At 40.0% G+C, this 17,223-nt stretch overlaps 1 protein-coding gene across 1 annotated transcript in view; it reads left to right on the top strand.

Moving 5' to 3' along the window:
* The window catches only part of JMJD1C (jumonji domain containing 1C), a 179,283-nt gene that overhangs the window by 97,910 nt on the left and 64,150 nt on the right, over positions 1-17,223 (top strand). Inside the window, exon 3 of the mRNA XM_066619792.1 lies at positions 4,474-4,587. Coding sequence (XP_066475889.1) covers positions 4,474-4,587 — 114 coding nt within the window. The remainder of the gene's footprint in view (positions 1-4,473; positions 4,588-17,223) is intronic.

Below are 17,223 nucleotides of genomic sequence, written 5' to 3'. Positions count from 1 at the left end.
GCACTCTGCTTTCAACTTAAAGCACAATTTGTTACTTTTTCTTATTTAGAATTTAAACCAGTCTACAGTTGCCCAAGTGTAGATAGTTATATAATGATAATTTAACAATCTGATCATTGGTAGCTCATTCTTACAGTTAAAAATAATTTATGAGAACACCTAAAAGGAAACTGAGGCAACAGGGAGCATGTTTGGCAAATGATCTTGCTTAACTGTGTCTAAAAATCCAGTAACTTTAAATTCTGCTTTAACCAGTACTACCAGTTGTTTAACATTACTCTCAGAACCCTTTGACCTTTGCAGAGAAAAAAGGGTGAAGGAGGTCATGTCTTTTAGAGGATGTGTTTTTCACATTAGAAAATGGCTTAACTCATGGAAATAGCAAATCACCAGATTCAGTTCTCGAATAGTTATATTAAAATGAAAGGAACAAGTTTACTTTTCAAAAATTTATTTCTTGTCCATTCCCTATTCCCAGCACACATCTCTCAAAAGAAATAACTGTGTCCAAGTTTAATGGTTAAGGGCCCAATCAACTTTCCATCAATAGTGCAGCCACAATGGAGCCCCGAGATAAGGGAACAAATGTTCCTCCTTGAGGAGGCCTCTGTGACTGCCTCCTCACCACAGGATGCAGTGCACACTTCATTGGCACAGCTGCATTGGCACAGGAAAATTTGATAGGATTTGACCTTAGGTGTCCTAGAATATTGTATTTGTGGGTATAGTTGATGCAGTTTACCTGAAATATGTTTTAAATTGTATCAAAAAAGAATTTCAACATCTTAGAAAACTATATATCTTTTCTTTTTAGGAAACAGCAGATGAAAGTACATGTTTAAATTTTAACCCAATAATGGAGTTTGAAAATTATCACACTCCTCCTACTTGACATACACATTCCATGATTGGCTGAGCAATTTTGATGTCATGGAATATCCATGAAGATTTAGTCTGACCGAGGGGAAAGGAATAGAATATTCAAAAAGTGTAACTCTGTGCAGGCAATTTAGTCCCGAGGAGAACCTTGCAGAAGCTCTTGAGACAGGAAGGACTGATATTGGCAGAAAGGGAATGGACAGGTGAAGGATTGTAGAGACTGTGGGACAATGAACCATAGAATTAATAGGGAGAGAGGCCAGTGAGAATTGCAGTCATGGGAGGTGGCTTGAGTTTCACATACAGTACTGAGTTGAATTAAACCAGTCAGTTCTTTAGTCACAGTTCTCTAGTTGTTCTTTAATTGGCACACAAGCTTTCCATTAACAAAATTCTTTTATTATGATTGCCAAGTTATTCCAGGCAAAAGAGCATATGAATAAAGCAAGTACACCATATCAGGACAATATATTTGAAATGAAATCGGCTTCAGGCAGTTGAGTTCAATGTGTACTTAAGAAAGATAAAATAGTGGTAGTATAGATTTTATTTATACAGTGCAGCACCAGTGTGTCCTGAGATTATTTCCAATGGAAACTGTATCTGACATTTAAAAGTTGCAAATTTTTGAATACCCCCAAAATATGAGTTTATAGTTTGGGGAGAAAATCTCTATCTGGTGTGCATTTTTGCCCAACAAAATGTGCTGGGTTAAAAAATATAATAGCTAATGATACCAATTTTATTTTCCATCAGCATTCTTCTCTTTCCTGTTTTGGATACCTGTTCATCAGAACAGTTAAAGAAAAGTGTAGATTTGTAATTATGGAAAGAATTAAATGTTTTGGCAAATTGGGATGTTAAGAATAGCAAATGGAACAGCTGGGGTGAGCTACTATTTAATATTGTATCATGGAATTCTTAGTTGGAGATTTTGGTTCTTCCTTGCTGTGTTTTCATCAGGTTGTCTGACTTTTTATTTGGCTGTCTACTGAGAACAGAATCTCCTTACCAAAAGCAGTGTAAGGAGTTTATTTGGCTTGCTGCCTGCAGATTTGTGTCCTTGTGGAGTTTCCATGGTAACAGTTCAAAATTGTTACTCTTTGTACTCATCCTGTGTCTCTGAAGCTGGGTGTAGTCTGAGCTGAAAAACCAAACCTTGGAGCCTCTTTCTTTACCTGCCAGGCTGGCACCACTAGTTACTCTTCTTTGACAATTCATTTGCTAGCCAGCAGTCCTTAAATTGTCTTAAATTGGTACCTCGTTGATTATATAAGAGTTGTGTTTTTAAAAGTTACTTGTTTTCATTGTGGAATCCCCAAATGGGTACACTCAGCCAGCTAAGAAATTGACAAAGCTCAGATCCTTTCTTTGTTAGAAAATGTATTCTATTTGTTCAGACCTTAAGAGTCTGCTAGGGGATTGCCAATTAAAGGGTTTAGGGAAAGCAAATTAGCAGCTACTAAGTTACACTTATGTGAAGAAACCAGTCTTATAAATTGTGTCCGCTTCATGGACATGTGCATGGATTGACCAGTGCTATCATGATGCACACACAAAGTGCTGAAGGACTGTTAGTCTGGGAATCACAATATACTGCTGCCATGCTGCATGTGCCTTGTCCAGTCATGTTTTTAGCCCCTGTCCTTCAAGAGATTCTTGCATTTAGGTTTCTTAACATATGCAAATTCTGGTGTGGTGTTTCTGTACACTGGAGTAAGAAGTCTGGAAAGTAGACTGATGGAGCAAAGATGCTGCTCAAACCTGGGTTAATTTCACTTTTCTTGTTAACTTGACCCTTACACTTATGTCTCTGCCTTTTTTTCTTCACCACCATCCAGCTGTTGCTGTCTGCCCCCCCCCCTTCTTTCTAGGACAGAAGGTTCTCTAACATTATAAAAATGTTCACTAGTGTAGGCAGCATTGAGGTGTAAATAGTGTAGATAGATTTGCACTTTCATGAGCCAGAAGCTAATTATATATTCTTGTTGGATGTAATTAGCATAATTTGTATCTAACTACCTTCCATGTGATAGAACTCCTAATCCCCTTGTTCTAGTCTTGTTATGACTTTTGCTAATTTTGTTTCTGATTTTTGTATATTTTGACATCACATTTTCATGTTGCAGTTTATCCATGAGGTTGGAGGCTTGTTTTGTTTTTTAAAAATAAGTTTGTGAGCTATATATGTTAGTGTCTTCAGAATCATACCTTTCCCATTCCTTTTGAACCTAAAAGAAAATGCATATGTAGCCCTGGAATTGTCTATTTTTTCCCCTCAGACAGATAAAACCACCACGGAAAAGGTCTGCTTGCTTGCTTTCTGTAGGAGCAGCAGCTCCCAAGGCCCTGCTATCACAATGTGCCATCCTAGGAGAATTATCTCAGCAGATCATGTTGATTAGAAATCTGACTTACAGCCAGAAGACAGGAAGCTAAAGGGAGGAGCCTTGGAGGTATTGAGAGAGCTGTTGCCTAGGTCTTAGATTTCTTATATCTGTCAGTGAAAATCAGGGATGTGCCGAAGTCATACCCCTGAGTCCCAAGTTGAGTTTTGAGTCTCTGCCCCTTGATTTGAGTTGCCCACGAGACATAATGGCATCCACTTTTCAAGTCATTTTGACTTGAATCAGAGTCTTTTCAAGAAATAAGTTGAGTTGCAGAAGTGGTGAAAAGAAAAAAGCAAGCAAACACACATACAAAACAGAGTCACAAGCGCACACAAAAGCAAATCTTGACTTTAGTCTATTTGAGTCTTTTCATTTTTAGGGTAAAACCCCTAAGTCAGCGCCCAAGTTTTTGACATGCATGATTCAAGTCTATACGCGTCATGAAAAATGTGTGTTTTCACGACTCAAGTCCGAGTTGTGGCCCATCCCTGGTGAAAATTGTTGGTTGTTCATGCTGTCTTTCCATACCCTTCAGATCAGGAGACCCCACATACTTCCTGTTTTATTGTTTAGAAATTAGAATGATCACTTCCTGCTTATTTGAACTGATTTTATTATTGTTCCTGTCCCAGCTGTTGAGAGTAGATGAAGAAATTTATGGTGGGGCAAGCCTATTGTCACATTTTCACCCTGGTGCATGTGTGTTCCCTTTTTACAGTTTCCTTTGTGTTGAAAACTCAGAAGCTATCAGACCTTGCACTTGGTTGGTGCAGTGAAGACATATTGTGCATTATATGCCAGGGTGGGGAAGATGATAGAAGAACAAATTGGTGGCAGGGAAAAGAGGAGAGATTATATGGAGGGAAATTATCAAATATGCAGATCAAAATTGTCTTCAGCGATACCTCTTGCATGTCAGTAGCAGTGTATTAGTCAGTCGAGATGGAGCTCCTTTTAAGTATCTATGATGTATATTGCTTTTTCTAATGGGGCTAATTGATCCACATAAACCAAATATTATTTAAACTTATGGCTTTTTTCAGTGGTTAAACTGCTGTGTCTCTGAGGATGATATGATGTAGTAAGTAGTAATTTTACTCTATGATTGAACATATTTTTTTTTTAAAAAATACTATGCTAGGATGTCATAGTGTGCTTATTTCACATTTGATCTTTAAAATCTTTTGTTCTATTTTGTCCTCAGACCTTCAAACCTTTGGTTGGGAAAAGTGTGTATAATTCTATCACTGCAGTTGAATTTCTTGTGGACAAACAGCTGAATTTTGTAACTGAAGATAGTGCCTTTCAGCCCTATCAGGTAAGAAATACAGTTGTTGCTAACTCTAACAATGAATCTGACTCTAACAATGAAATGCTTATAGTTTTTATTTAAGATAGTATTCAATTTCTTTTATTCTTAATTGATGCTGAGCACCAATTTATGGTAATTCAGTGAGAATTACCCTTAGAATCTTCCCTTAGAAGCTGATGTTCGGGGAGAACAGCAGAGATGTGCTATAAAGGATTCAGCTGTAAGGGCACATGTATTTTAAATAATTTATAGTTTAGCATTCTAAAGCTAATCTTTAGTCACTGAGACTTAATTTTATAAATATATTTGACTTTACAAATGTAAATACAATTGCGCTCATAGTTAAAATGTATGGGTATACCGGCCATAAAATTCCAATCAAGTTTTGCTTGATGAATTAAAAGCATCGTTTCGTCTACAATCACTGTAGACATCGTTGTAGATCAGGCATCCAAAGGCAAAACTCCATCATTCCAAGGTATGTCAACTTCCAGTTCACTATTTAGCAGCAAAGGTCTTCCCAAACCCAAATTGAGTTAATTAGAGGCATACAGTTCACATAGGACTTCATCTTAATGTAATTGTAAGAAATACTTAAGGTGACAGTTTCCTTTAATTTAGTTCTTACTATCAAGTTTACTAAACACTTCCAATCATATTAAAAGATAATCAGTTTCTTTGATGACATGAGATTTTATCTTCTGGGTAGCAGATCTGACCCAGCGTGCTCCAAAATTGGCATCCAAATACATTTCAGAAGTAAGGTTTCCTCCTTTTCATTCCTGTTATTTTTGTGCTTAAATATCTCAATTGCCTCTAGTTAATGTGATGCATTTCTCAATAAAATTGTGGAGTCAAACTTCACATTATGTCCTGCTTTTCCCACATGCTCTGCAATGGCTGACTTATCTATCTGCTTTAACCTTACCAGTGAACCTAACCTGTGAATGGTGGTGTTTTGCCTTTGGATGCCTGATGATGTCTACAGCAATTGTAGGGCAAAATGTTGCTTTTAATTCATTAAACAAAACTTGTTGTTTTGGATTATTATGGCCTTCATACCCAGAGATTTTAACTATGAGTGCTGTTGCCTCCAGCTATGATAATTTGAGAACCTATGTAAATACAATTCTTTGGAGGAAATTAAAAGTAGACCTGGAAACCATTTATTCTATTTATGATCAACAGAGATACCTCGCAAGAGGTGGCTTGTAGGTTTTAACCAATAATTGTGGTTTTGGGACATATGAATTATTCCATATGAACTTGAAATGCATAGGTGCAGCTGTCTAAACTGAGTCAGACCTTTGGTCATTCTAGGTCAGTATCTAATACAGTGATTGGCAGTGGCTCTTCGGGTGTTAAGTTGATAATTTCCCAGTCCTACATTGGTGATGCCAGGGGTTGAATTTATGAAGCATGTGCTCTGTTACAGAGCTGTGGTCCTTCTAGGTGCATTAATTACTACAGTACAGTGATCAATTGGGACATAGAACAGGATTTTTGGCAGCAGAAGCCTAACCTGTCTTCACATAAGATAAAGACAAGAAAAGACAGTTGGGATTTGGTGGGTCCTTCACAAGGCTGCACAATGAACTAAGGTAGCTGTTCTGTGAAGCCTGAGAGTGTGGCTTATCAGAGGCTGTGGTGGCAAGGAGGCAACCACATGAATCTGTCTAGACCAGGGGTGCCCAAACCCCGGCCTTGGGGCCACTCATGGCCCTCAAGGACTCCCAATCCGGCCCTCAGGGAGCCCCCAGTGAGCCTCTGGCCCTCTGGAGACTTGCTGAAGCCTGTGCTGGCCTGATGCAATTGCTCTCAGCATGACAGCCAACTGTTTGATCTCTCGAGTGAGCTGTGGGATAAGGGCTCCCTCCATTGCTTGCTGTTTCACATCTGTGATGCAGCAGTGGCAGAAAAGGAAAGACTGGCTTTGCTTTGTGCAAGGCCTTTTATAGGCCTTGCGCTCTTGCAAGACCTTCATTAATTCATATAAGTTCCATCTCTAATATATTCATTTATGTAAATTTATTCAAATTTGAAATGTAAATTGATTCTTTTTTTTTTCCTGGCTCCTGACACAGCGTCAGAGAGATGATGTGGCCCTCCTGCCAAAAAGTTTGGACACCCCTGGTCTAGACCAAGAGGGGTCCCATAGCTGCCTCTCTGCCTTCATATGCAAACCCTTCATATGCAAGGGAGACAGTAGCCTTGAAGAGAGTCAAGCTTCCTTAATTCCTGAGAGAAAGAGGTGGTTTAATAACCAGCCTGCACTGACCTCAGCAGTTCAGCAGTAGTCATGGAAAAAGGCAAAGAAAAGCCAGGAAAGGAGCGGATGCAGGGTTTTAGCATCTGAGTTCTGTCTGGCATGGTGGTTCTTGGATAGAGGCTAGAATGGGGCATGACTTGTTACAGCACTAGTGGGTCATTGTTCCACAGACCAACAGCAAGGAAGACAGGGCTTTCTCCTGTTCTAGAGGGCCTGGGAGTTAGAGCAAGTGGTTAAGGGTCATAAACTGTCAGATCTGCTGTTGCAGCAAAATTAGAAAGCTTAGTTTCCATTTTGGATGTCTGAAAACCATATTAACATTTAAATACAGTCATATGTTGCTTAATGACAAGGATGTGGACCAGCACCCTATCGTCAAGCAAGGCTGGATGTTATGCAAAGCCTCCAAAAGGCAAGGGGAGCCACACTCACCTTGCCTCCAGAGGTTTTTCTGAGCCTTGCAGAGGCAGTGTGCACCTGCGTGCTGCCTCTACAAGGCTCAGAATGCCTGCTCTGGGTGAAAAAATGTAATTTCCACTTTCCCAGGAAACTGAAAGTCATGCGTTTTTGGCTGAAATTGTCAGTCTGAGCCTAGGAGAGGCAGTGTGTGGATGTGTGCTGCTTCTGCAAGGCTCAGAAAAGCCTCCAGAGGTGAGGAGAGCACAGCTGCCCTCCACTTCGGAGGCTTGGGGTGGGGGTGAACAGGGACCAGTGGCAGCCATTGCATATATGGGCTGTCGCTGTTTGGAACGTTGCCAAGTGACGCACAACTAATAACGAAACTCCAACCAACTCTGGAACAAAGCTTACTACCTGGTTCAATTTAAGATCAAAAAGCGTCTGGCTTCTTGCAAACAGTTCTTCTAAAAGTCACAGTATCAATCTGGCTCTTTGCTCTCCAGGCAGGTGCCCAACACAAAGGTTAACCGTGTTTAAACGTGTGCCTCCTGCACGCCTTGTGTCAAACAGAAATATTGACAATGTAACAGTGTGAAGAATCCAGCCATAGTTGTCATTGACAACTCGCTAAAGAAAATCTTAGCACCTTAGCCCACTTGAGGAAATCTTCAAGCTATAAGACTTGTTCAGCAAAATGGAGATGCCTCAGTGCTTACTAGCTACTTTCAGCTAAGGGATATGTTCAGGACATTGTATAATACAGAATCTCTCCACATCTATGAACCTGACAAACTCTTCTATTTAGAGTTCATTTTTTCCACTGTGTCTTCCAGCAGTAAGTAGACAATGCACCTGTTTTCTCCTTATCATAAGGTTCTTTGAAGTTCTGTTTAACTTGTATTCACTGATTAAACCTTGGATTCAGTAATGGAGTTTATCTTGGGTCTTGTTGCAATTGATGGGCATGTCTTTATCTATACCTAGATATTTCTATACTTCCTCTAGATCAAGACGGTGTTTTTTATAACCATTACCTTGTCTTGGAGAGCTAGTGATCTGTTTGCTTGTTCAAACCCTCCATTCATCCGATTTCGTTTAGACAAAGTGCTGTTGAGACTGGACACCATCTTTTTAACTAAGATGGTCTCAGTTTTCCATAGCTGTCCAGTCTTGACATTGTCTACATTTTTTCAAAACCAAGCTTCAGAGTGAGAAAGGGGAATTTTAGTCTTACCTGAATTCCACTTCTCAATTATTCCAGGGTAGCTCAGTCTTTGCATGTAAGAAGACTCTCATCTTGGTAGCAGGCAGGGTCACATGATTTGAAGAATGCCAAGGGAAGGGGCTTCCCCAATCCCCAGACTGAACTGAGCATCTGGAACCTCTTCACATAGCAGCATAACTAGGAACTTGGTGTATACACCAATATACACCAATGAGGACGACGCACCATACTCTTAGTACATAAACCTGTAGCCAAAGTAGTGGGTTCTCCCAATTCCAGTTCTCACCCCCCCCCCCAAAAAAAATCATGCACACTTTGGATTGACCAGGTTGGGTAGACTGGGCTACCCTGGAACCTCTACAAAGGAGAATTCACAAATAAGACAAAATTTTCCCATTCTCCAGTGGTTCCAGGTTGTCAATCCTGAAGTGTTCAGCAAAAGTGTGCATGGATCTCATGTTGCACTTGGCCTCAAGGATAGGACTGCTCCTATGGCCTGTGGCCCTTGTCAGCAAGTGTACCATTATTTCTGACAGGGTTACTTTCCCTCAGGTCTTATGATATGATATACTTCTGAATTTGCTGAAATGCATTTGACTCCAGCTTGGGTTGCTTAAATTAAACATACACCATGTTGGCTTTCCTAAGGTTCTGAGTTCATGAGGCAGAAGCTATGTACAGTGGTTCCCAAAGTGGGTGATACCACCCCTAGGGGGTGGGGATTACCTGTAGGTGCTAAGATGCAAAGGGTTGCACTGGAGGCATTGGGATTATGGAACTTTGCTGGCAAGTGGCACTCCACGTTTTCTATTCTTAGTGCTGAACTCTGGAGGAAACTATTGGAATTTTTAGTAAATATGACACCAGAGTTCTAGTCAGACCAGTATACTGCATTTTGGGAAACTCTCCGTGTGCGTTTTTGTCTCTTTGTCATTGAATAGAAATGGCAGAAGCAGAAAAATCAAAGAAAAAATGTAGACAATATAGTTTGGAATATCTGAAGTATTGTATCCCTGGAATGCCTCCTCCCCGCCCCCTCCCCACCCCCACTTAACATGCTGCGGCTCGGTGGTCCGTGAGACCGCCAAGTGGCGGAGGCTGGGCTAGCACGGGTGGTATCCCAGCAGTGAGGCTCGCAAATGTGCCTTATGGCTTGTTTGCAGCAGTGCATGGTGGCATGAAGCGTGGTGCTGAGCCCAGGAGTGGGCTCACTGTTGAGTGTGTGCTTCATGAAAAAACACTAATGGTTAGTGTGCATCATGCAACATTTCATTGTTGATTGCTAAGTCTGAAAAACCACATACAACAGGTGACGAACTCATCCTACCAGCAGTTATTGAGGTAAAAAATACTGTTTTGCATCACTCACCACATGATATAATTAAGACTGTTCCTCTCAGCAACCATTCAGTGCAAAGACATGCAGATGAAATGGCTGAAAATGTGGAAGACACGTTGTGCAGCATACTGAGGACAAAGGAGGTTGCAATACAGCTGGATGAGTCATGCCAGGCAATGAATCTTTGTTTCTCACTTGTGTGTGTTTTATAAAAGATGAAAGTTTGGCTCCAGAGTTATTTGCAAGGCAACTAAAAAAGATACTAAAGGGTAGTCACTGTGTTGTTGTTGAGCAGTTCATAAAAGACGAGGGAATTCTGCTTACTAACATACCTACTTGTGTAACTGATGGAGCACTATCAATGTCTGATTGCTACCATAGTTGTGCTGCTTACTTGAAAAAAGCAGTGCCGAATGTCTTAACCATTCACTGAGTCCTTTCATCACCATGTCTTGCAAAAGACCTCAGTGATCACTTGCACAAGTCATTACATGCTATCATTACCGCAGTGAATAAAATTAAAGTGTATGCTCTCAGTGCTAGACTATTCCAGGAACTCTGTGTTGAGAATAATTATTTTGAAACTTTGTTACTTCATACTGTTCATTGGCTATCAAAAGGAAACAGCATGATACACTTGTAGGACCCTTTTGGCACTTTTGTGGAGTTTTTTTTAAAGATACAAATGCTTTACTCAGTGATGAACTCAAAGAGATCATACATGCTTATTTAACAGAACTATTTGCAAAGTTCAGTGAAATGAATTTGTAAGGAAATGAGTTGAGTCTTATTAAGGCTAAATCTGTTGTCTGTTTCTATTCAAGTACAATATAGGCTGACTTGAGTTGTACCAATTTCTGATCCTGTCTGAGCTGGAAGAGAAAGATGGGATACAAGAGAATGATCTACAGTGATTTCTTGATAATGATAATTATTTTTTTTGTTTGTTACTGTTTGGGTATTCTGTATGAAGATAGGTCTGAGATATTTGAGGATCTTCTTTTGATGGAAGTTCCAGATTGAGTGATAAATTTATCTTCAGATACTGAGGAAGTTGAAGTAGTGGAGGAAGAACTAATTGAACTACAAAATGCATTGAACTGAAGCCAAAGTTTAACAAGTTCAACCAAGAGTTTTGGTTACAGAAGGAAATTTCTGATCACCACAGACAGTGGTTAAGAAGCTCCTTGTTGCACATCCAACATCATATTTGGTGAAATGTGGGTTTAATGTGGTCATCTAACATCTCCAAACAAAGAAATTGTCTCCAGATAACTAAACATTGTGATTCCTGCGAAGTGACTTCAAAACCAGACATGGGGAAACTGATGTCACTTCATCAAACCCATCAATCAGATTAAGAATTTACTGAAAAATAAAATAGTTACTATATGTGATGTCTGAGGTTCTTCCTACAGTTTAACACTGATGACAATCCTAGATGACAATCAGAATTTGAAAATCAGGTATCACTGGATCAAGTTCACCAATTTTGTTGAGTAAATTAAACTAAAAAAATTGGATTTTGAATAAATGTGCAGTTGTAACTGTTTTGAATTTTTTTTTGTTATCTTCCTAAGTGGATTGTGTAAACTGCTATTCTGAATATAGGTGGGCCCTCAGTATCTGCAAGCGTTTGAGAAACCCTGCGGATGCCAAAATCGCAGTGTGGCCTCCCCAGTTGGATGCATCCCACAGGTTCGAAACCTGCGGATAATCAAATCCACAGGTTCCATATTTATGGGTAATGGTGGGCCACCTGTAATGCGTTTTATATAAAGTAGGGAGCACTGGGGATGATTTTATGGGAGTGATGACCCGAAAAAGTTTGTGAACCACTGGTCATGCCAGTCCTGCTCTCTAGTATGAACTAGATATGAGCAAAGGAAAGAAAAGAGTGTGTTCTGATCTGTGAAACTTGGAGTTAATGTTAGGGTTTCATTTTCTACCATGAACCTGAGACGTGTTCCATTGCTGGTGTTCTGCAGAGTTGCAGTGTGGCCAGCTTTATCAGCCTTGATCATGCACTGTGTCTTGGCCCAAACTAAGCGACATTGGCACCTAAAATAGCTTGCATATTCCACTGTGCCCTCCAAAACTTTTGCATGTATTAGCGCATGCATATCTTGCAACCACCGTTAGAGTTAGAGTTTTAGATTAGAGAATAAAATTAAAGTGGCTTATTCCTATAGCACGTGAGGCAGGTTCAGATATGCTAGTTGTCACACAATTCACCAGTTGAAATGCAACTTAAGGAACAATCCTAACCCCTTATGTCAGTGCTTTCCAACACTGGCATAAGGGCAATGCAGCTCTGAGGTAAGGGAACAAACATTCCCTTACTTTGAGCAGGCCTCTGTGAGTGACACCTAACTGCAGGATGCAGCACACGTCCCATTGGCTGGGGAAAGTATGCCAGTACTGGAAAGTACTGACTTAAGGGGTTAGGATTGTGCCCTTAATTGAGTTGCTGTACATGGCATATCATTCAAATGAAGTGACTTTGCTCATATTTCTAGCATTTTTCACTATGTATGTGTAAACTGTAACTTTTTATAGGTTTGTAATTATGGTAAAATGGCATATCCAATTGCCACCTGATATATCCTTCACATAACTATATTGCAGGCAAGCAGTCATGGTTACTTGCTTATGCAAACTAGATTTTAAGCTTTGTGTGAGATGCATGCCATTCCAGTTCCATATCCATCTGAACGTTTATCTTTCCATAGGAAGATAAGTTTCTTGTTGCTTAGCCGATTTGCATTCTTAGAGAAAAATATGAGCAAAATGTTTTTAGAAATCAGAAATGTGAGGGAAATGGTATTTTATGCAACAATCTGTCAGCAGTTTCCTTGGCAGACACTTGCATATGTGTTTGGTTTCCTCAGTATCATGAACTGTTGCCAAGATAGTTGCTTGTCCTAAAGAAAACTTGGGGGGTTTAGTTTGAGGAAGTAAACTAGTAGTGTGGTAGCGCATGAAGATCTGTCCCTGTCATACAAATTCCTGGCTTTATAAATGTTATGTTGCACTTTATTATTCCAATGCAGAAAACAATGTGAAATTCTGGTGCAAAGGAAAACAAACTTGGGGAAAGTCCTTTGCATTGGAAATCCATGATGTTCCTTCTTTTGCATTAAAAAGAGGTTGCCTCTGACCCCTGAAATAGTGGTGATTAGGTTAGAATAGATTTGCTAAAGCATGAAGGGAATTAATATATGTGAATTCAAATCTACAAAAGGTATAAACCATCGTCATTGTCATTCCAAACTACGTGAGACACAGTTGTTAACTGGTGTTGAGCAATTGATACAAGTGTCAACCTGAGACCTAAGTATCAACTGGGTATCACTCAGTATGTATGATGTTCCCCAAAGCGCCACTTTTTGCAGATCTGATGGTGTTATTTCAGTAAGCTGCAGTTGTTTAAAACTTTTCCAGGTAGTTCCAAGTCCCCTGATGACATCACTTTGGTGTGTTCATAGTCGTGTGATTTCAATGGCCAGGTCTCAGTATTTTGCCTTTTTTCCTAGTTCTTTTTCATTGACTCTAGCATCTCCAGGAATTGCAGTGTCAACTAGCCAGATGTTTCAATTCTATTCAATTCAGAATTCAGTATCAATTTTCTATTGTTATATGTATTATGTTCGAGGTATCGGTCTGTTTGAATTTTAAAGTCCCGCAGGATCTTGACTTGTTCATTCTCCAATACCTTCTCAACGTGATGTTCCCAGACAGTTTTTGATGCTGACAAATTATACTTTTCATAATGACCAGTGGATTAATTTTGCAACTGTATCATTTCTCCTTCTTTCTCCATCTCATTATTATTGTTATATTTCCGCACAGTCATGTTGTTTTTACTGGATTCTGTTTGTATCCACCTATCGAGTCTTTCCCAAGGACCTAGGATAGGTAGCTATTTTTTGTCTTCATGATGTTGCATTACAAATTTTGCTGGAATCATCCTTGTAATTAGTTAATGACACTATTTCATAAGTTGACCAGGAATTACTGTGCATAAAACTACTCCTTTATGTTCCTTTATGTTAAATTTCATAATTTCAGAGCATAGTAGAATATTTATTTCTAACTAACTTCCTTGTCTTGAGAACATGCAAGGTCAGGGCAGAGGCTGGGTAATCTATAAAACCACATCTCCTCTACAAAAGTATTGTACATAGATGAGAGAGTTGGGAGAGAGATGGTGCCTTATATGCCAGTGAGTGATGCTGGTGAACTGAGAACTGTACAGTACTAAGGAAAAATGCTCATTGATTGCACTTCTCTCTGCCCTCAGATTGGTTCTCCTTGCGTGCCAAAACTTGCTGTTCAGTAGCACAGTCGTACTGCAAAAAATACTGATGGAAAGAATTCAAGTTTCTGATGACCAGAAAAAGCTTTTCAATTCTATTTGGAATGTGATAGGTTATACCGTAGATACTCGCCTATAGTACGTGAAATTTTTGCCAAGTAATCAAGCTCAAATTCTCACTTCGCCTAATCTCTGGGTCAATCAGAGGGCAAAGCCTTTCAACACTGAAAAGCTTCTCAAGCGCTGGCGCCAAGTTTCTCAAGCAGCAGGCAGCTCCTTAGAAGCAATTTGTTAACATTTCATTCTCCTTCCTTCTGCTGCAGCCTGGTTCTGCTTGGCAAATGCTTGCAAAGCAGGTCTGTTTTTTGAAACACCAGGATGGGAATCCTCCTTTCCATTTGAAGCAGGCTACAATTCAATGCACCCTTACTTAAGAATAACACTCATGGAAAGCAGTGGGTCTAATTCTGAGTAAAAAGGGTTGCAAATATATGCAGCTGCATCTCTCTGCTGTGAATTGAATTGCACACTCTCAGTTATGTTATATGCGTTGTATGTTGTACACAGAGCTTCTGGCTTAACACACCAGACACCTTAAAGGTGGATTTGATTCCTGGATCTCCTGCAGTGGTTCCCAACCTTTTCACTTGCATATCCCTTGGCAGCCCATTTCCATAAATTGTACCCTTCATATTAGCAAAATGTTTGTAATTATACAAGCCCTCGTCTCCTCTATATGAAAACCCAGACTTCATGTATTATCACAGTGTTTTCTCTTTTTATCTGTTGCCGTTGTACAAATCGATGGTAAGGCCACACCTGGAGTATTGTGTCCAGTTCTGGTTGCCACATCTCAAAAAAGACATAGTGCAAATGGAAAGGTGCAAAAGAGAGCGACTAAGATGATTTGGGGCTGGGGCACCTTCCTTATGAGGAAAGGCTAGTGTTTGGGCCTCTTCAGCCTAGAAAAGAGGCGCCTGAGGGGGGACATGATTGAGATATACAAAATTATGCAGGGGATGGACAGAGTGGATAGAGAGATGCTCTTTACACTCTCACATAACACCAGAACCAGGGAACATCCACTAAAATTGAGTGTTGTGAGAGTTAGGACAGACAAAAGAAAATATTTCTTTACTCAGCATGTGGTTGGTCTGTGGAACTCCTTGCCACAGGATGTGGTGATGGCGTCTGGTCTGGCCTTTAAAAGGGGATTGGGCAAGTTTCTGGAGGAAAAATCCATTACGGGTTACAAGCCATGATTTGCATGTACAACCTCCTGATTTTATAAATGGGCTACGTCAGAATGCCAGATGCAAAGGAGGGCACCAGAATGAGGTTATCTGGTGTGCTCCCTAGGGCAATTGGTGGGCCGTTGTGAGATACAGAAAGCTGGACTAGATGGGCCTATGGCCTGATCCAGTGGGGCTGTTCTTATGTTCTTAACAGAAGACTCTGCCTTTGCACTGTTTTGCACCAGAAGTGTGCTGAGAAATTCTGAGTGATTGATAACTTTCCATATTATGTTTCAGCTTTTTTACTGTGCTGGTTTTCAATCACTGTTTCAAACATGAATTGATGACCAAAAACTATCTATTGGTGAGGCTTTCACAGCCAACTAGCTACCTCCCTTCCTGCCTTGCTGGTCCTTGCAAGGCGTTCCTGTCTTGCAAGGCATTCTGGAGCATGACCTGCCTTTTTCTACCATTATTCCATTCTTTTTCAAGTACCCCTAAAGGTCCTGTTGAGTGTCTCTGGGAGTACATGAATACCAGGTTGGGAACCACTGTTTTACTGGTATGTTGTTTACAGTGCACTTACTCTGATAGTGCTTACAAAAAGGTGATGAAGCCCAGAATTTAAAAAGAATAACTATATCTTATGATCTTTACTATGTTTTTAATAAATTAGAGACTACAGTTCTTAGGTAACAATTAGTGGTGGGTTATTTTTCAGGATCTGGCCTCGAGTAAAATCAGACAAAACCATAGTCAGACACCCCCCTAAGTTTAACCCTGGACTAATCCGAGGGTCAGAAAATTCCATGATTGTTGGCTCAAAACCTGCCCTCGACTTATCTGTGGGATCAACTTATAGACGAGTGTCTGCAGTAATTTGAATGTTGCTTTTAATACAGTTATCATTTTAAAAAGACCAGAGGTAATTACTTTGTCAATTGAATCTCACCTGTGTGCACCTGAAGGATAGAGTAGTGTGGATTAATGACCAGTTGATCTCTGAAATTATTTTATTCTAAATAGTTTTTTTGTGGTATTCTGAGGGCCCGGATAGCTGAAGAAGATAAAAAATATATTCTAAAAGGCCTTCATCGGTCGTAAGGTTGAACATATTGCTGAGTTCAGATATCCTTGCTAACTGGACAAAAAGGGGTGTTTATCTTACATTTAGCAGGAGTATTTGCACTGGCTGCCTGCTTTTGCATCTTTTTAGACTGTGTGTTCTTTTGGGTCAGGGGACTGCTTATTTATTTAGCTTGCTATGTAAACTACTTTGTGAACATTTTTTGGAAAAGCTGTATATAATTCTTAATAATACTGTGGCTTGTTCAGCTAGCCCCAGGTTTCACATTGCACCTGAAGCTCCCCCCCCCCCCATCCATGACTAGTTTTGGAGATTGACAAACAAGGATTTGAAACCACTGTTTGAAGCTTGTTTTTCAAGTCACTCTGAGGCCTCAATACTGCTTCCCCTTGGAAACAATTGATTGTATGAAGCTGAGATCTGAGCAGGTGGGAAACAAAATTAGACAAGCAGCCCTAAACTTGTTGTGCGTCTGGAAGCTATAACCATGTTTTCACATTATGTCTGAACCCAACCATTTTTTCTTTTGGGGATTTCATGTAAAACATCATCTGTCAAAGAGGAAGCAACAACTTAACTCTGCTCCAGGACTTACTGTGAGAAGTTTTAAAGATTTGCTTGTTTGTTTTCCAGTTGTTTGTGATTGTAACCTCACCTAAAAGTAGAAATTGGTAGAAAGACATTAACAGAGACTGTTGCTGCAAATTTGAAAAACAAGGCCATCTAAATGGAGGCATTATTGTTACTGCATGTGAAAAGGCTTGAACCTG

Source organism: Tiliqua scincoides, chromosome 3 (genome assembly GCF_035046505.1).
Source record: "Tiliqua scincoides isolate rTilSci1 chromosome 3, rTilSci1.hap2, whole genome shotgun sequence".
Classification (NCBI taxonomy): Eukaryota; Metazoa; Chordata; class Lepidosauria; order Squamata; family Scincidae; genus Tiliqua; species Tiliqua scincoides.
The sequence above is the reverse complement of the archived record's forward strand: the minus strand, read 5'-3'. Positions and strand labels throughout refer to the sequence as shown.